The 21,393-nt window shown below is 41.2% G+C and overlaps 1 protein-coding gene across 1 annotated transcript in view; it reads right to left on the bottom strand.

The window, feature by feature from the left end:
* Nucleotides 1–13,447, bottom strand: part of LOC114647644 (ankyrin repeat domain-containing protein 7-like) — a 46,124-nt gene extending 32,677 nt beyond the window's left edge. Inside the window, exon 1 of the mRNA XM_051924229.1 lies at nucleotides 13,242–13,447. Coding sequence (XP_051780189.1) covers nucleotides 13,242–13,384 — 143 coding nt within the window. The 5' untranslated portion in view covers nucleotides 13,385–13,447. The remainder of the gene's footprint in view (nucleotides 1–13,241) is intronic.
* Between the last annotated feature and the right edge of the window lie 7,946 nt (nucleotides 13,448–21,393).

Genomic DNA, 21,393 nt, shown 5'->3' on the forward strand with positions numbered 1-21,393 from the left:
AAATACATGAAGAAAGCCGGACTAACACAAAGAAACTCTCATTCTGTCGTCTGGCTTATTCAGACTGGCCACGCTGTTTGTATTGCCTGTTTTTGCCACTCCATTCAATGGTCATACGGGTAAAAAGACAAAGCCAGAGTGGAGACTAATCAACATGTTTATAAAGTCTAGACCAGGGGTCTCCAACCTTTTTTCATCCTGCGAGTTACTTTTACAAAGTGAAAATGGCCGAGAGCTACTCCTGTTTTCTAACGTTTACCTCATCGCTTATTTCAACCCAAACAAACTGAATAAGCTTGTTTTGCCTGAACATTTACAGAATGTTGGTGTCCACAACTCAAATTTTGCATTATCACAAAAAATATTTAGTTCACCTGCAAGTGCATTTTGTATGCCTGTATGCATTTTCTTGTGTATCTCACACTATTGGATTAAAACATGAATTCTGTCAGAATAAAACAATGCAATTCCAAATCCACAGATGTGACTTATTCATTTGTCATTTTGTCACATGTCACTTTATTCACAGGTCCAGTCGCATGTGTGATGTGTTTTTTAGTTAGTCAGATGACTGGCACTGAGGTGTCTGGTGGAGTGGAGCTCCTTAGGTTCACTCTTATGGAGTCATTTAAATGTCCTTCTGTCAGTCTTGTTCTGAACTTTGATTTCATGTCAGACTCACAGAGGTATGGAGACCCAAACAAAGCTGACATTTTCAGAGCCCATTGGTGAAGATTTTTATAGTTATCTGGCTCTACTAAGCTCCAGAAATGCTGTTGAGACTTTAACTGCACATTATTTTGAAGGTTTACTAATATATAATACTAGGGGGCTTCGCTCGCCAACCCCCGTGTTTGGTTTTCCGGATACACACTTAAGATTTTTTTTTCTTTGAATTGTTGCTATTTCATTAGTTTCACTTTTATTTCAGAACTTTTGTAAAAACTATTTTTGTAATCTTGCGAGTCCTAATATGCTGAATCTTTTTAATGAGATCAGGACAGGTTTCTCTGTTTGGAATCATCAGCAGTGAATAATTTTTTTTTAAAAAGTAAAAAAGTAAGTAGAGTTCTGCATTGGACTCCCGTCTGTAAAGTCGTGTTATTTTCCTCTCACAGTTCTAAAAGTACATGGGGTTACCAAGGTGAAACTCCGGCTTTTGTCTAGGTTTTTGTACAAGGGCTAGACAGAACGTTTTTGACTCCTGGGGTAAATTTAGCTTTTTAAATAAGCAGACAGATAAATATATATACATTAACAAAGTAACCAATAAATGCATGTGCGGTAAACTCCGTTTTTGAAATTTTCAAGATTCTTTATTTGTCACATGCATAGTTATACAGGACAACATGTAGTGAAATGAATCCTGATCCACTTATCAAAAAACTGTGCAAAGTTTGAAGAATATCAGTTAGATTAACAAAAAGTCATAGATTGAAAGATAACAGGATAGTGGAACATAATAAATAAGTAAAATTATGTGAATAAAGTAACTTTCTCCACATGTATAGCACCAACGTTTTTTTTGAGCCTTTCGAATTTCACTGGTTTCATAGTCTCTAACCTGCTCTGAATGTGTTTAGCGCCACCTTTTATAAACGTCTTTATGAAGTTCTACTTTGTCTTTTACTCATTGTCTTTTAATTCTGAGCTGGATTGGACATGCTTTTTTATCAATTCCACTTGTTCCGGGCTGATAATTACTTTCCTTATTTTCTGAATTTGCACCTCGATTATTCTTTTTTGCTCCTTTTTCTCTCTTGCGCTGTTTTCTTCTTCGCTTAGATGTCGACATTTCATTTATAAACGTACTGTCCTTATACGCTTTATATGCGCTGAGAGCACTGGATGTGTGTGTGCTCAAATCCTTCACAAGACTGAATGTTTTGCTGCCTATTATCCTACTAGGGGGCTCCGCCCCCTGCTCGCTTCGCTCGCCAACCCCTGGCGTTGGGGCATGACAAAGAGTGAGATGTATGAATTAGATATAGAATAGTGTGCAGGTTTGGATGATGCCTATATAAATACAAAATAGAGTGTTTGGCATAGAGTAATGTTTTATTGGAATATTTCTCTGTATACAACATTAGTAGTAAAGATGGTGTCTTGTCTTTGAATGAGTCTTCCTTGGCATGGATCATTTTTAATTTTAACTTTAATGTGAGATGAACGTCGAACACATGAGAAGGCAAATTAAACTTGTCCATGTCCAAAAACGGGTTCAGAGAGGTAGATGCCAACCTTGTCCATGGTTTGTCCTTGTGATTTGTTGATGGTCATGGCAAATGCAGGTTTAATGGGGAACTGTTGGTGTTTCAATGTAAAAGGTAATTCTAGGTCAGAACTCGTAAGGTCAATTCCAAGAATGAGAACAGTATTGTTAGCATGTGAATCTGAAAGAACTGTAGCTTGAATAACATCGTGTGTTATGGTGTTGACGACTAACCGTGTGCCATTGCATAAACCCTGTTTAGTGTTAAGGTTTCTTAATAGCATGATTATTGTTCCGTTTTTAAGGGTAAGGTTGTGTTGTGGTCATTCGTCCGGGTTAATAGTGTTCAAATATTCTAATGGGAAATTCAGATGTTCATTGTCGTCATCAGAGTCAACTTTGTCAGAGCTTAGAAAGAGCAGTGTCTCTCCAGGAAGTATTGAAATGACCTGGTTAATAATGTGATTAACATTAATATTTTTTGGACATAATATAGTGCGTTGTGTTAACCACATATGCGAAAGCAGTATGGGCCATTGCCTTTTGGTGGCCTGATATGTACTCCGGTAGATGCAAAAGCAAATGAACTATTGTAGGATCTAATGCAGTTCATAAAGTTTTTACTTTCAGGCACATCCTTAGTTAGAAGCTTCTGTAGATATTCAGGATATGAATGTAAAGGAGGCAGTCTAATCTGCCCCTTTTGACAACAACGTGTAAATTCATTATTTGTATTGCCAGTTGTTTCTTCTGTGAAGTTAAGTGAATGACAATGATTGCAAATGACATTCATTAATCCCAATGAATTTTCCTCAATAGTGGACTCATTATTGAAAGCGTTGTCAGCCAACTGGCGTAAGCGTTTAGCAGACATCTGGTGTTGATGTCTGCGACGGGCATGTTTTGCTTGTGGTGTTTGAGTGCCGCGTTGTTGCATGTCCATTATTTGTGACGCGCTATTTTTGATTTTTAATTGATTCGCCTCCGCTTTGCGCAAAGTCCGTTGCACTCTACGTCGTGCATTGTTTGTATCGTGCCTTGTCCGTTTTTGTATGTCGGTCAGTTGAGCTTTCTGCTTTTTGAGTCCTGCTTGCTTGTTTTCTGGCCGGTCATATGCGCGTTGCTTTGCTCCCTTTTTTGTATGTCTGAGACGCGAGCTCTTTCTTTTGAAATCGTGCTTGTTTTGATGCAGCACTTTGAGACGCACACTGTATGCATCTACGTTCATTGTGTCTGTTCATTTGGGCACGTCTCTGTAACGGGGTTACTTGAGCTTTGCGTTTTTTGATCCGAGACATTTTTTCTCACGTATTTTCCGAAGCGCATTGTATGCGCTGCCGTGTATTTTTTTGGTTTCATTCGTGTTCGTGTGTTTGGTCCCGTTATCCGATCCGAATCGTTTTGTACCCGTGACCATGTATGCATGACTTGTTTGTTCCTCAGCGTGCGAAATATGGATAAGTAATAAGGAGAATCGCACTCACTGTTAATATGGAGCCTTTTCTCCAGTTGAACGGTTAATAGTGCTTTATTTTAATGAGATCCACCTATGCTGCCTAGTGTGAAGGTTTTGAGATGACGTATGTTTAATATGGACGTTTCCTTTAGATATGTGGCTTTGGGTGTCACTTCTTATTGATTTGGGGGGGTGAGGATTGTTGTTGCGCGAGCGTCTTCTTTCATTTTGTGTTCCAGGGGCTTGTTGAATCCCCCTCTTTGTGTGTGTCCCGTCCGTTGCTTGTAGGGTGTGTGGGGTGGTTTTGTGTTCTTTTTTTTGTGTTCCAGGGGCTTGTTAAATCCCCCTCTTGGTGTGTATCCCGTCCGCCCTTTCTTGCGCCTGCGCAGTACGTCTTTTTGCAGCTACGGCCCATGGCCGGATGTGCCTGCGTCCATCATCCGGTTTAGCATTCTCGGTTAGTAATATGGATTTGATAGATTGTAAATAGGGCGTCTTAGGTCTTGCGGGTCTTTAAAATGTCTTCTGAGAAGATCACGTATCGTAGCCTTGCTTTTCCATTCAAGGATTTTCTTTTATATATAGAGAGATATAAAATCCAATGTCTGTCTGCTTTTCATGGGAGAACTACTTAACGGATTTAGATCGAGTTTTCTTCTATAATTTGCTTGGACATTCCGGTTGATTTTGCGACATCTCTCATTTAGCTGTGTACCATAGTTCTCATAAATCCCAGATTGGTGGAGTGTTGCATTAATGGTTGTTTCCCTGGAACTTTCTCTCACCACCATACATTTTCTCCAGTGTATGGCCAGAGTACGGCCTTACCAAAACCCTTCTCCCATGATGGCTCATTATGGAAGAGTCATCGTGACTCCAAACATCTTCCATTTAATAATTATGGCGGCCCCTGTAATCTTTAGATTCTCCAGTGTTACAGGATTAATTTTTGGTCTTCAAGATCTGTTCCTCAACACAGTCCTGTCTCTGAGCTCTGCAGGCAATTCCTTTGACCTCATGGTCTATTTTTGTTGGTCAGCTGTGAGACCTTCTATATAGACACTGCTGTGTCTTTCCTCATCAAGCCCAATCAAGGTGACCAAAGGTGTACCCCAAATCAAGTGCAGAAATATCTCAGTGATGATCAATACAACAGGATGCACCTGACCCAAGGCAAAGCGCATACATGTGGCAATGTGATATTCTCAGGTTTATTTTTTTTTTTTTTACTTTTAGTAAATTTGCAGAAAATTCCTAAAATCTTATTTTCGATTGGTCATTCTTGGGTACAAACTTTTGTTTGATGAGGGAAAAATGAGTTTAATTGATTTCAGCAAAAGGATCCAAAAAAAAAAAAAAACCAAAATATGGAAAAAAGTGAAAGGGTCTGAATACGTTCTGAAGGCACTATGAAAGCTTGTCCTGAGCAAACAATGGAATAACGTTTCCTGTTTCAATTGTTCAGATAAGAATTATGTAAATAGAATTCACAAGTTTTTTTTTTTTTTTTAATGCAGATTTATGTCTTGTGCTGTTCACTGCTGTCCCTTGTCTGTATATACTTGTGCACACTCACTGATTATCACCTGCATGTTATGAATAAACTGAAGCAAGCATGTTTGGGTTATTTGTTTAAAAATCGGGAGTGCTCTCCCCTCGACTCTCTCGTATACTCAGATATGGGGATGGATATTTGAGGAGTAAACGGCAAGGATTGTATTTTTATGTTATGTACATCAAAGAACCTTCAATATCAAATCAAATTAATAACATATTTAACAATTATTATAAAACTCAAGTTAAATAAATTGGACTCTGCAGCTGTATGAATAAAAGGTAAAGTAATAAAAGGTAAAGTATCACTTCCGTTTAACGGAAATAACCCAAAAGTTGATAGAAATCTACATTTTGTGCCTAATTACATGTATGCAAAATTTGGTTGACCTAAGTGAAAGCAAACTCAAGTTATCATGTTTACACACACAGATATAATTCCAAACATTTTATTAAAACCTAAAACGAAGAGATTCATCAAAATGTCGTTTTTGGAGGATTCCAATACTTCCCCCTACACTTCATATACGAGAAAGTCAGGGAGATCTAAAACATCAAGATTCATCAAAATCTCAACATTGAATCTGTGGATGATTACCATACTTTTCAAATACTTTGTATATGAGAAAGTAAAAACACATCTGAACCACAAACAGGGAGGGCAGCAGAGTGGTTAAGGCTTTCATCTTCAAACCCTGAGGGTGTGGGTTCAAATCCTACTACTGACATCACTGTGTGACCCTGAGTAAGTCACTTCACCTGCCTGTAGTCCAACTGAAAGAACAAAAGAAATGGAACCAATTGTATCTCACATGTTCCAAGTCTCCTCGGATAAAAGCACTCCCTAAATCTCTCTATTATATTAAAAAATCGAGGGACGAGATGAGACTTTTTTTAGAGAGATAATTTCAAGTCCCACGAGACGAGACTTTGTGCCAAGAGATTTAACCATGCCCGTGGCTGGAAATAAAAGACAGAAGAAGACAAAGTAGAATGTCATAAAGAGGTTCAAAAACATTGGAGCGATACACATGCAGAGCAGGTTAGAGATTTATGAAAGTAGTAAAATCGAAAAGTCTCAAAAAAAAGGATCTATATATATAATTCACTAAGCCGCCGCCAGAGCAACCAGACACCCATGAAAGCACGCAGGAAGGGGCGTGGATTCACTAAGCCGCCGACAAGTAAGACACCCATGGCGCATGCAGGAAGGAGCCACGCTCACCAGCTCTAAGACCATTGGATACGACGACAACTCGCAGAGCCACGGCCACCAACTCGGACATGACGCCTCGGAAAAAACGCTGTCATTTATGTTCGTCTGTGCTAGAGTACACATGGACATCTGAGCCACGTTGACTTTTCGGTTATGACGCACGACCGCGTGCACCATCGCAAACTGTTTTACACGCTACATACAGCAATTCGCATCTGCGACAAACATGCGTCTTCTTAGATGGTCCTGCAGGAACACGGAAGACATTTACCCGCCCATGACCAGGCGGTGTGTATGCTTCGAGAACAAGGGTGGACGCGGCAGGACCATCTAAGAAGAGGCTGTGTATTGATATATATAATTCACTAAGCCGCCGCCAGAGCAAGCAAGACACCCATGAAAGCACGCAGCGCTTTGAAAGCAGTCAACTCACAAAGCCCAGCCCACCAACTCGAGCACGCGTCTACCCACGCTCTCAAGGCATTCACGGTGCCTGCTCATGTGCCCGGATGGAACAACTCACTTTCGTCTCTGCTACAGTACACATGCACCACTGAGCCACGTTGACTTTTCATTATTCTTTTCGGTTTCAGCTGCATTTCCATATATAATCCACCAAGTTATCCGACTGTGGGATACAAACGACAGAGCACCGCCCAAGAACTCGAACAGCTTGAGAGACACACCCACCAATTCTAATACGCCTGCCCACCTGACTGTTACCAGCGTTCACCGCAATGTACTGGAGTGTAAAACCATCACAACTATCAGACGCTGTCTATATCTAAGAAGATATATAGATACTCATTATTCCCCGGCATGCGTCCACCCACGCTCTCAAGACATTCACAGTGCCTGCTCATGTGCTCGAACTCAACAACTCGCCACACACAAATCTTGCTTAATTTGATTCAACACGGGAAACCTCACCCTGCCCGGACACGGAGGGGATTGAAAGATTGATAGCTCTTTCTCGATTCTGTGCGTGGCGTTGCATGGCCGTACTTAGTTGGTGGAGCGATTAGTCTGGTTAATTCTGAAAACGAATGAGACTCCCTCCTGCTTAATAGTTACGCGATTGCCAAGCGGTAGGCGTCCAACTTCTTAGAGGGACAAGTGGCTTTCATCCACGTGAGATTGAGCATTAACAGGTATGTGATGTCCGGTACTGAATGCGCGCTACACTGAATGGATCAACGTGTGTCTACCCGGCGCCGACAGGCGTGGGTAAGCCGTTGAACCCCATTCGTAATGGGCACCGGGGCTTGCAATTGTTCCCCACGAACGAGGAATACCCAGTGAGTGCGGGTCATACGCTCCCTCTGAACACGTCCCTGCCCTGTGTACACACCCACCCCTCCCCCCCACTACCATAGTCGGGTGACTTGGAGGATTATATATAGAAAAGCAGCCGGAACTGCAAAGAACAATGAAAGGACAACATGGCCCAGAGGTGCACAGACGACAGCGACTCAGGTGAGGAGTTTGTGGCAGCAAGTCTTTGATAGGCTGCAACAAAATGATGAAATAACGGGTGCATTTTTTTCACACAAGCTGGGTGGGTGTTAGTTAGTTAATTAGTTACTCGAAGGATTTCAAGATTTAATATGCACAAGCGGTAACACTGCAAAAGCAGCCCAAACCTGAAAAGACGGCTGGCAAAAAGTGGCCGACAAATTAAATGCGTGTGCATTGTACTTACTGAAAGCAGCATTACGAATTTTGCAAATGTTAATTTTTTTCCCTCTACTTAAAAAACATAAAAAAGCGGCGTGATTATGCGGTTGGTATGCAGCATGTAAAACAGTTTGTCTTCGTGTTAAAGTAAAAGGCAAATTATCCGCGACAAACAATTTCCTGTTAGATTTGTCTTTGCGATGACAATTAATAATGCACAGGGCCAAACTTTCAAAAAGATATGCATGTATCTGCCAAAACCAGTGTTCAGTCACGGACAGTTGTATGTTGCTCTCTCCAGAGTTCCATCTTTTCATTCATTTACTGTTATGCCTGCAGGAACACGTGCAGTGAGCGAGAGAGAGTGAGCGACACACACACACACACATACAGGTGCGTGCGCGAGAGAGAGAGCGCTGGACGCATAAGAATAATAATACTTCATTACATTGATATACCAGTGTTTTCAGTATTCAAAGCGCTGTCCACACCGGGAGGAACTGGGAAGCGAACCCAAAATCTTCCACAGTCTCCTTACTGCAAAGCAGCAACACTACCACTGCGCTACAAGGCAGTTAAAGAATGCACCGGCCTCGATTTTGTTTTCACTAATGTTTGGACAACTGTGTCGTTCAGGAAGTGTTCACCCATCAATACATAATTATGCGGCGTATGCTACGCCGCGGGTTGGCTGGTAGTAAAGATTGCATTAGAGCAAACAAATGGAAATTATTACTTGGTGAAATTACGGAACAGCAAAAAGAGATCGAATATATGGACATAGGTGATATGACACCTGTAGATATTTTTCGCCTTTAAAGTTTATGTCAGAGGCTTGTAGATTGTCTAATTTGTGTTGCCATCAAGGAAAATAAGTGTTTCTTCCCAATGAAGAGGCGTATCAGTAAGAAATAAAAGATTTGTTGTTAGGTGAAAGTGAAATCCACAAACACTACAGGCAAAATATCTGAACCTAGAATTATCTGTTCGTGTTTGCATCAATCAGTCCTCAAAACAAAGATTTACACGATTCAGGACCATACGCTATGAGAATCTGTGATCCCACAACAATTAAAGCTAAAAGTTTAATTTCAAAGAAACCACAATTTGGTCAGGTTTATATTTATGATTACGGAGAAGCGATGCAACATAGAATCGAAAGAGTTAAACGATCAGACGTATTACAAATTCTAGAGCCAATAATGGAAACAAATCCATACATCCAAAAGTATCACATTTTACACAAAATTTATCTGAAAAACACGGACAAAGTAGTTTTCTTGGATTTCTGTATGAATCAAAAAGATCACACTCGCATAGATAATGAACCAACATGTGACGAATTGTCACTGTTAATAATTTTGAAAGACGGAGATATCAAGGACAGAGTTGATATTTGTGTTCATCCAAAAGATCAGCACGATTCGTTGCAAGCGGCAAATCCAGGAAATGACTTCGCGCGTAGGGCCCGCACGGGGGTTGGCGAGCAAAGCAAGCAGCCCTCTAGTAAGTCAATAAGAATAAGTGCAGACTTTCACCTATTCACGAAAGCGTCATAAACTGAACAGCACTCTTCATAGTTCTGGTATTCAAAACAGAAGTCTCTTACAACTGTCAACTCTGTGTGGACAGCAAGGACATGTTGGAATGAAAGTGGGGGTGTACCTAATAAACTAGATGCTCTGTGTAGTCAATATAATGGGGGAGGCCACAACAATGCAATTAAAACTAGGGCTGCTCTGGGGACCACTGACCAGCTGGAACGGGACCAGACTTATCTTAGTGTTCCACTTATCAATATTTGTGCAGGATTGCCATTCTTATCCTTGCTGATGAGAACTGCAAAAACATCAGCATAAAGACTTCAGGGGTGTAAGTGAGACCAGATTAGTGGAGAAGAAGGAGGTTGAGATTTTTGCAGCACAAGTCCCCAAGGCCAGGAATCTATGTTACTGTCACATTAACTGGATTGTAGGGAGGCCAGTACAATTCACTTTAATACACTATGATGAACAACAATGAATTAGAGACAGATATCAAAGGCACTATATACCTGATAGATACAGTATAACAGGCACTAAAAGTTATATATTAAATCAGGGGTCTCCAACCTTTTTTCCCCTGAGAGCTACTTTTACAAAATGAAAATGGCCAAGAGCTACTCATGTTTTCTCATAAATAGATACTTTATTAATCCCCAAGGGGAAATTCACATGTTTATTCAAATAACATATTTTGTATTAAAACATGACAAAAATATTGAGTTCACCTGCAAGTGCATTTTGTATGTCTGTATGCATTTTCTAGTTTATCTCACACAACTGAATTAAAACATGAATGCTGTCAGAACAAAACAATGCAATTCCAAATCCACAGATATGACTTATTCATTTGTCATTGTGTCACATGTCACTTTATTCACAGGTCCAGTCGCATGTGTGATCTGTTTTTTAGTTAGTCAGATGACTGGCACTGAGGTGTCTGGTGGAGTGGAGCCCCTCAGGTGCACTCTTATGGAGTCATTTAAATATTCGTCTGTCATCTTGTTCTGAACTTTGATTTAATGACATTCATGTCAGACTTGCAGAGGTATGGAGACTCAAACAAAGCAGACATTTTCAGAGCTGCTTGGTGAAGATTCTTAGAGTTATCTGGCTCTACTAAGCTCCAGAAAGGCTGTTGAGACTTGAACTGCACATTATTTTGAAGGTTTACTCCATCCATCCATTGTCCAACCCGCTGAATCCGAACACAAGGTCACGGGGATCTGCTGGAGCCAATCCCAGCCAACACAGGGTACAAGGCAGGGAACCAATCCCGGACAGGGCGCCAGCCCACCGCAGGACACACACACACACACCCACACACTAGGGCCAATGTAGAATCGCCAATCCACCTAACCTGTATGTCTTTGGACTGTGGGAGGAAACCGGAGTGCCCGGAGGAAAGCCACACAGATACGGGGAGAACATGCAAACTCCACGCAGGGAGGACCCGGGATGTGAACCCGGGTCTCCTAACTGCGAGGCAGCAGCGCTACCGTGCCGCCCTGAAGGTTTACTAATATATAAACTATAAAATCCAATGTCTGTCTGTTCGCTTTTCATGAGAGAACTACTTGACGGATTTAGATCGGCTTTTTTCTATATTTTGCTTGAACATTCCAGTTGATTTTGCGACGGCTCTCATTTCGCTATGTATCAGAGTTCGCGTGCGGTATTGATTTATTAGCACGAACCCAAGAAACACACAACTAGCCGAGGGGAAGGGGAGTGGGGCCTTCATCACTCACTTGCCAGCTTTGGGTCATGTGCCTTAACTCCGTTTAGCTAGTGAATGAGAGAACAGTTGAAGTCAACTTTGTTTGGTATTTAAAATAAAGTGTTACTTAGGTCTTGATGAGTTTAAGTCTGGATATTTTCTTAAGTGTATGCCACATTGAAAAGAGAGATTGCAATTCAGATTGTGGATCGTGATATGATTTTTTGGAAAGATCGCCCACCCCTAATTTAACTAGTCAAGTTTTCAAATGTATGCAGGATTCATTGTCCTTTGGCGAGCTACTTGGAAAGGGGTTGTGCGCTACCGATAGCTCACGAGCAACGTGTTGAAGACCCCTGTATTAAAGCCACTATTTAATAAATAGAAATAAATGGCACTACAGGACAGTTGTGATGTGTGAAATTCAAAACAAAACAAAAAAACAGCATTCTCTGGTGCCACGATAAACAAGAATGTATTAAAATACAGAACTTATGATGGTCTAATATGAAAGACACTGTATATGATGCCTTCATAAATCATAAAGAGACAGAAGTCCACTAAGATGCCAGAAAGAAAGGGGTGTTCTCTAGTAAGGATGAGCACATTCCCTTCTCATTCTCTGGTCACTGTATGCCTTACGCTGGAAAATTCTCCTTGAAAATTGAGAAGACAAAGGCCGTACTGATTACACATCCCACTGTATCTCATTGTTGTTTCAAGTACTGGAGATTTCATTCATTTATCCAGTTTTAGTGGGTGTGTGTATTGTTGACTGTGCCTTTCAAGGGACTGGAATCTCATCCAGGGGTTGGTTTCAGCCTTGGGACACACAGGGTTAGCACCCCATTAACTGGGTAACAGGCAAAGTGGATTCCACCCATCCATCCATTAAGGATTATAACCGGCTTATCCATGGTATAGTCATTGGGCAGCTGGAGCTTATCAACACAATTATCGGGTACATGGAAGGAACAACATTTGACAGGCTGCCAACCCATCTCAATGGATTCAAAATACGAACATGTACAGAAACATTTATGAAAGAATGCACCATATATCCCAAAAGAGCTCTTTTTTTATTCACTTAATGGTTCTAGAATCCAAGTGGATGGATGCATTGATGTTTTAAATTTAAAAATGAAATGGTTACATTTTTTTGCCTAAGGTGACTAGGTACAATGACCTTTACACTGAAATATAACCAGCAGGGACCACTGCAGATGTGGGTGAACAGTTCTTAGTTAATGAACATTTTGCAATGCCAAATAGTTACAATATTATTAATTGCAGATAATACACAGCAGTCAGAGGCAGCATTGTGGTACAGTGGCAGCGCGGTTTCCTCGCAGTAAGTAGACCAAGGTCCATGCCCGTGGTCCTCCCTGTGTGGCGTTGGCATGTTTCCTGCCAATATCTAAAGACAAGCAGGGGAACTGGAGACGCTAAACTGACCCGTGTGTGACTTTGGTGTGTGTTTGTGTTTTTACACTGCAATGGACTGGCAGCTGGTCCTGGGTTTTTCCTACCTTGTGCCCTAAACTATCTTAGATGGGCTCCAGCCCACGACATCCTTGCCCTGAGTTAAACAGATTAGAAAATAGCAAGACATGACATCGCAGTCATCAGTAATCAATACCACTTGGCAACTCTGGAGGGCAGCAATTCAAAATGGCAGAGAAACAAGTGGAGCATTCAATTTACTAGTTTGTCCAAAGTGTAAAGCAAGAAGAAGGCCTTATTTCCAAGGCCTTGACTGCTTCAGATCACACAAACAAGTCAAACAGCAGTGATGATGAAATAAGCCCACAAAGAGCCACCTTCAGTAGGTATAAGGAGGAAGACGGACAAGCCGTTATGTTTACCTGTTCTCCTTGTCGGCCTTGTTCACATTGGCCTTCTTCCCCTTTCTGTTCAGGAGCTGCTCAAGCCTGTCAAGGTCGCCCACACTGGCTGCAGCGTGCAGCTCATTGTCCTTTAGTCCCAGATAATGGAGGAACTTCTTCATGTTGACCCCAGACTCATGCTGGCCAGTCTATGCAGTGCTGGCATAGCAAAGCACTGAGCTGATGGCAGGCAGGGTGTTTTACAGGGCGGGTAGCTCTTTGGCCACATTCTGATTGGTTAAATAGTGAAGGCGTGGTTAGCACAAACCATTCAGTTCAGGGGCAGCTTAAAAATTTACATTAGACAGAAGTTCATTGGTCCACATATTCAGTTACTCAATCCACTTAATTCCATTACTCAGACTGGGGGCTTGCAGGTTGTCCCAGCAGCACTGGATGCAAGAGAGAAAACAACTTTTTGACAGGGTGCCAGTCCTCTGCAGAGGACATTCCTTCACCTTCAGTTGGCCCGCGACATTAGACCCTAAATCACAGGTGTCAAACTCCAGGCCTGGAGGGCCACAGTGGCTGCAGGTTTTCATTCTAACCTTTTTCATAATAAGTGACCAGTTTTCACTGCTAATTAACTTCTTTTCTTTAGCCCTGTTTTAAGGATTCAGTCCCCTGAATTGATTCTTTACTTCATTAAATGACAGTCAAACAGAAATTAGACGTGAAACGAGCCAACAGATTATCAATTAAACTGGGGATTCAAACTCCAACCAGTTTCTTAATGAGATGCTGATTCTTGTTAATTGAACCCGTCATTTAATTCCATGGCTTGTTGCTGCTCTCGTTCTGCCACAGCAGACATTTCCAAAACTGTTGATCGTCTGTTTTACTAAGACCTTCACCCTTCTTTATTTTCAGCTATTGTGCGATGGGCACAGGGGAGCTGGTCATGTGGTTGCTTGTTTTGTGTCTCATTATGGTTTGGCTGCTAATTAAGGACAAAGAAACAAGGGGTCCGAGTCACGTCCATTAAACCAAAGACAAAAGAAGTTAAATTAGCAGCAAAAAATGATCACTAATTAAGGAGATGGTTAGAATGAAAGCCTGCACCCACTGCGGCCCTCCAGGACCGGAGTTTGACACCCCTGTGGTGCCATTAGAAACTGCCTGTCCCATCATCAATCTTTATGTCATTTAGTGCTCTGAAACATCACATTTTTTAACAAACCAAGCTCATAATCAATTTAAACTAACAAGTTCAAATACCACACCATTCAAAAGAAGTGTCTAGGAGTTTAGATGGGAGATCAGTGTCACCTAAGATGTCTGTTGAGGTGCCCCATGATGAAGACATCCTGCCTACTGGAGATGCAAATTTGGGAAGGAGTGTGCAAATTCTGCCACATAATAGATATTAATGAGGCACTTACAGCCTTCTAAAATATGATCACATGGCAATTGGGCTTGTCCTGGAACAGAAGATCTAACCCTGGACAGGATGCCAGTCCACTGAAGGGCACACTTACAAAGAAGTCAACCTAACTGACATCTTTTTGGGATGTGGGAATAAAAGCAAAGAATCTAGGTTGTGGCGAGCGCCCTCTTCTACGCGGTGGTGTGCTGGGGAGGCAGCATAAAGAAGAGGGACGCCTCACGTCTGGACAAACTGGTGAGGAAGGCAGGCTTCATTGTAGGCACAGAGCTGGACAGCTTGACATCCATGGAAGAGCGACGGGCGCTGAGCAGACTCCTGTCAATCCTGGAGAATCCACTGCATCCACTGAACAGGATCATCTCCAGACAGAAGAGCAGTTTCAACGACAGACTGGTATCACCATCCTGCTCCACTGACACACTGAGGAGATCATTCCTCCCCCACACTATGCGACGCTTCAATTCCACCTGGGGGGGTAAACGTTAACATTATCAAAGTTATTGTATGTCTGTATACCTGCATTGTTATCACTCTTTAATTTAATATTGTCTTTATCAGTATGCTGCTGCTGGAGTATGGGCATTTCTCCTTGGGATTAATAAAGTATCTATCTGTCTAGACCAGGGGTCTCCAACACGTCGCTCGCAAGCTACTGTTAGCTCACAACCCCTTTCCAAGTACTGTAGCTCACCAAAGGGTTAATGAATCCTACATAAATTTGAAAACTTGATTGGTCAAATTAGGGTTGGGCGATCTCTGCAAAAAATCACATCTCGAACCTTTTAACACAAAATCACGATCCACAATCTGAAATGTAATCTATCTTTTCAATGTGGCACACACTTAAGAGAACATCCGGTATCACAAAAACAACCATAAGATGTTGAGAAGGTTTGGGGCAGCCACCAACTTTTAAATTTTCCTGGCTGCAAAACTGGTTCAATAGAAGAGACATATTCACACAACTGAGTCCAAAACAGAACTGACTTCGTATACACAAGATGGCAGCTTTAAAGGCCAGTAGGGGAAGTGATGTCATCAGGACCGGAACCGGAAGTGACATTGTTGGCTGCCCCAGAGCCGGGCAGGATTTCCCTAGAATGGTCCGTAAGAGAGCGAGAGGGAGAATTAGTGCACTTTGCCACCCCCTGGTCTGGCGTGGGATTACATGTAGTTAAGCCCTTTAGTTGTCTCCTAAACACACGTGTGTGACACCAGACTCAAACTCATCAAGACCTAAGTAACACTTTATTTTAAATATCAAGCAAAGTTGAATTCAATTGTTCTCTTGTTCGCTAGTTAAACGGAGTTAAGGAACATGCCCCAAAGCTGGCGAGTGAGTGAGGACAGACAAAACACCCCACCCCACGGCCCATTGTGTGGATCTCGGATTTGTGCTAATAAACCAGTACCACAAGCGAATAATGATACATAGCGAAATGAGAGAAGTCACAAAATCAACCAGATTGTTCAAGCAAATTAGAGAAAAAAAACACGATCTAAATCCATTAAGTAGTTCTCTCGTTTAAAGCAGACAGACAGACAGACATCGTATTTTATATATTATATATTAGTAAACCTTCAAAATAATGTGTAGTTAAAGTCTCAACAGCGTTCTCAGCATTTCTGGAGCTTAGTAGTGCCAGATGACTATAAAGAATCTTCACCAAACAGCTCTGAAAATGTCTGCTTTATTTGGGTCTCCATATCTCTGTGAGTCTGACGTGAATGTCATGAAATCAAAGTTCAGAACAAGACTGACAGACGAACATTTAAATGACTCCATAAGAGTGAACCTGAGGGGCTCCACTCCACCAGACACCTCAGTGCCAGTCATCTGACTCACTAAAAAACACATCACACATGCGACTGGACCTGTGAATAAAGTGACATGTGACAAAATGACAAATGAAGAAGTCACATCTGTGGATTTGGAATTGCATTGTTTTGTTCTGACAACATTCATGTTTTAATTCAATATTGTGAGATACACTAGAAAATGCATACAGACATACAAAATGCACTTGCAGATGAACAAATTTTTTTTTGTGATGTTTTAATGCAAAATGTGAGTTGTGGACACCAACATCTTGTAAATGTTCAGGCAAAACAAGCGTATTCAGTTTGTTTGTGTTGAAATAAGCGATGAGAAGAAACGTTAGAAAACATGAGGAGCTCTCATCCATTTTCATTTTGTAAAAGGAACTCTAAGGGGAAAAAAAGGTTGGAGACCCCTGGTGTAGAGAAACAAAAATCATGACAACTCCACCACAAAGAAAGTGGCCAGAGATGGGCTTTGAACCCAGAAACCTGGAGCTGTGTAAACTTTGTGCTAACCATTGGCCACGGTGTCATCCATTAATCAGTCATTCCATCAATATTCCAATCTTCATTTTCGTACAGCTCCCGGGCATATACAAACCGTTCAGTCAATCAAATGAAAGAGGCCAATAGAATTAAATGACCAAGAATGACCTTCAAAATCTGGGCCCAAAAGAAAGAGGTGGCCGAAATGCCGCTGTTATTAGCTGAATACAGTGTGTGACAGGCGGGGGCCTTTCCAGTGACACAAGTGACATTTGTTGGCCACCTTGACAGTCTAAGTCCAATCTGAAAAGGTGTCCGCTTAAAGATTCTGGCATGGCAGCTTCTTGATTAAAAGAGTGAGTGTCCCTGAGGAGTTTTGTTCACAATTATCTACCGATGATCTGGCCTTATTGTCCTCAGCCAATTGATCTCAGAACACCTCGATTTGTGTCACTTGATTAATAAAAGGAAAGAAAAAAAACCTGAAAATATGGGTATGGTGTAACAATCCGGTGCATTCGGGGGCTTAAGTAACTGATTTAAAAGATATAGCATTTTAACTTTTTGAGATGTTTCATTGTCAGATATTACATTTTCGTTGATGTTCAACAATATATACAGCAATAATACAATTTAATTACGTAGATTCACAGACCCCATTAAACGCACATTTTTTAACAGCACTTTAAAGTGTCACATATGTACAGTGGCCTTGTTTTATTTACCTTTAACACCAAATTCCGAGTTGGGTTTGGTTTTAGACAGGACTCTTTTTGGTAAGGAAAAACACAAAATGAAAAGGAGGGGACATGGAAAGGAAGGGGCGGTTTGGGATGGCAAAAGGATGCTGCGTGGAGGTTTGCGGTGGGGAGGAGAAAGCGAGGCAGGTTGGAGAAGCAAAGGGGGTCAGAGAAACCAACGCTGCAGTAACCCATTCGCGTCTCTCTTTGCCTTTTAGGTTCACTCTTTTAGAAAGAAAGAAGTTATACGGAATTAAAATAAAACGGAGCCCAAGCAGATGCCTCAAAAAGCTTTCACAGACAGTTGAATCCAAATCAAGGGATGTAAAAATGTCATCAATTGATGTGCTGTTGAGGGTCAGTGAGTTACTACAGTTTAAATTTCTTAAACAGAACACGCTTGAAAGGAGTACCCAATGGAGATGCAAAATTTATGGCTGAAGGATAAATTGATGCCTGCTTTGGCTTCTAATGAAGAACAGGTCTGGTGCTTTGCCGAAAAGAAAGAAAGAAGTGAAAGGCACTATTAGATAGATAGATAGATAGATAGATAGATAGATAGATAGATAGATAGATAGATGAAAGGTGATAGATAGATGAAAGGTGATAGATAGATAGTGCCTTTCATCCATCCATCTATCTATCAGATAGATAGATAGATAGATAGATAGATAGATAGATAGATAGATGACTTTATTAATCTCAAGGGGAAATTCACATACTCCAGCAGCAGCATACTGATAAAAAACAATATTACTGAATCATTACAATTTGCACGTAACAGTGCAGCCAGAAGATTATTTTTCATGTAACGTGCTGTAAATGCTAAGGACGTATTTGTTTACTCTATGCTTACACATCAACGCTTACATAGTTTCTTTCGGCTTACATTCATTTCTACATAAATGACTTTTTGCTTTTTTATTTTGTGACTTTTACAGCTACCTTAGTGGATGTACCAGTGGCTTGCACCTATCTGTATGTATGTCTGTTCCAACATTAGTGTAACATGTATTGGGAGCTACCTGAAATATCCGGCGTTGCACGGAAGAAAACTTAAGTGTTTTATTTATTTAATTGTTTGATAAAAATAATAAAAAAAATACATAAAAAAATAACAAACAATGAAGACTCACTAATGTCAAGTCAAGTCAACTTTATTTATAAAGCACTTTACATACAACAGCCGCTGACCAAAGTGCTGAATGTGGTTGTATTGTTTATTGAAGTGCCTTGTTATATACAATGTTGTAAGTTTTTCCATCTTTAGCCAATATATAAAGGTTCTTAGGACTTTGTACCATTGAAAATGCCACATAAAGTTGTCCATGTGAGAAACAGGCTGTGTCCAAATTGATTCAGAGGTCTGCTTCAACAACACAACCTGCCCTGGATTAACCATTAAGCAAAATAAGCATGTGCTCAGGGCACCAATGAAAGGGGGCACCACAGAGCTTCGCTCCTCAGTCTTTCACTACCACACTCAACTTTAACAGGTTTTTGCAGAGTGGTGGCTAGGGATGGCTTCATCCGGAGTAGGAGTTTAACCAGCATCCAGCCCTGCAAGCAGGTCCTCCAATCTACAAGGAAAACTTTGGGGTTGGTGGCACGATTGGCACTCCAGTCACTATAAAAAAAAAAACAAAAAAAACCTCGCACTGCTCCAGTGTGGTACTGAAGTGTCACCTGCTGCACTCGGGTCCCAATCCTGGTGGTTCAGCATGTGCTGGGTGCGGCAATGCTCTATCAGTACAAGCTCCCAACCTTACTTGCCATGTTTGACTTTATTCTGCACTACTAAAATAAAAATCGGGAGTGGTCTCCCCTAGACTTGCTCATATACTCAGATATGGGGATGGATATTTCAGGAGTAAACTGCAAGACAAGGATTACAGTTTTTATATTATGCACATTAAAGAAACATCAACAACAAATCAAATTAATAATACACTGAACAATTATTATAGAAGTAAAGTTGAATAAATCAGACTGTGAGGCTGCATGAATAAAAAATAAATAAATAGAGTTACGTGTTCAGGTAAAGTACCACTTCTGGTCAGTGGAAATAGCCCAAAAGTTGACAGAAATCTACGTTTTGTACCTATTACTTGTATGCAAAATTTGGTTGGCCAAAGTGAAAGCGTACTCAGGTTATCGTGTTTACACACACAGACAGACAATCCCTAAAATGGTATTTTCAGACTCAGGGAGGTCTAAAATGTCGAGATTCATCAAAACCTCGACATCGAATTTTGTGGACGATTACAATAATTTCCCTATACTTTGTATACAAGAAAGTCAAAATATCACTTTTGCATAGTCAGTGGCTAAAATTAAAAAGTTTGGTTTAAAGATGTTGTCATATATCACATTTGTTCCCATCCCATGGTGTAAGAGTTTCACTTTTGTCGAACGTAAAAACAGCTGGCTTGTTCTGGAGAGCAGTTAACTCACCAGCCAGTATCTATACTAATAAAAGGCAAAGCCCTCACTCACTGACTCACTCATCACTAATTCTCCAACTTCCCGTGTAGGTAGAAGGCTGAAATTTGGCAGGCTCATTCCTTACAGCTTACTTACAAAAGTTAGGCAGGTTTCATTTCGAAATTCTACGCGTAACTGTCATAACTGAATCCTACTTACGTACATATATACGTCCATAGCCTGCAGCTTGGTCGCCGTGTGAGGCGGGGTTGCGTCCTGCGTCCCCCAGCCTCCCACGTAGTTGGCTGCCTGCCTATTTTACATGTTTGGAGAACCGCTAATGCCTCTTAAACATCTTAGATTCACAGGTGACAATTTGAGTAGTGGACACTTTGATGTTTATGAATGTTTCAACTCTCAAAAGCTGGATGCGAAGTTATCGATGAAACCGGTTGTATGCTTACAACGCTTGACAGATGCCGAATGTCACTTCAACACAACAAGTCCTGCAAATACTAACGTAATTGAAACAAACCATGAAACTCAAACCAATTATGACAGCAGCAATCCAAGCTGTGAGAAAACAGTAAAAAGGAGGTGTGTCAGACGTTGTGGTACATTTTCTGATGCAGCTAGATGGAAACAACTTTGTGACGCTGCCGGCAAATACTCGCAGAAAAATCCACAAGTTAATAGACACGCTGTCGCTAAATACTCACAGGCAAATCCACAAGTTCATAGAGATGCTGTCGCTAAATACTTGCAAGCAAATCCACAAGTTAGTAGAGCTTCTGTTTCTATGTACGATCCCAATAATAAAAAGCGGCTCATATGAAAACAACAGGTTTGGCTCAAAAAAGTCGATTGTGGATTTGCGTACAGCCACCGAAACTTTGTGATGGCGCGAGACTTCAGGTCACGAGTCTGCAAAAGAACCTAATTGAGGCAACTATTTTTACTGGCAGTGGCTCAGGGGAGAGAGTTTTTATTCCTCGCATCCCTGTTATACCCTCTGATCTCCCATTTCAATTCAAACGCCTCCAATATCCAGTAAGGCTCTGCTTCGCAATGACAATTAATAAGTCTCAGGGGCAAACCCTACAAAAGGTTGGCATTGATTTGAGGCAAGATTGCTTTTCACATGGCCAACTGTATGTTGCATGCTCAAGAGTAAGCTCAGCACACAGCTTGGTCATATTACAACCGGAGGGCCGAACTGACAACATGGTATACAATCAGATCCTTAACAAATAATTATTTGTATATTTTCCCT

This window comes from Erpetoichthys calabaricus, chromosome 3 (genome assembly GCF_900747795.2).
Source record: "Erpetoichthys calabaricus chromosome 3, fErpCal1.3, whole genome shotgun sequence".
Lineage (NCBI taxonomy): Eukaryota > Metazoa > Chordata > Cladistia > Polypteriformes > Polypteridae > Erpetoichthys > Erpetoichthys calabaricus.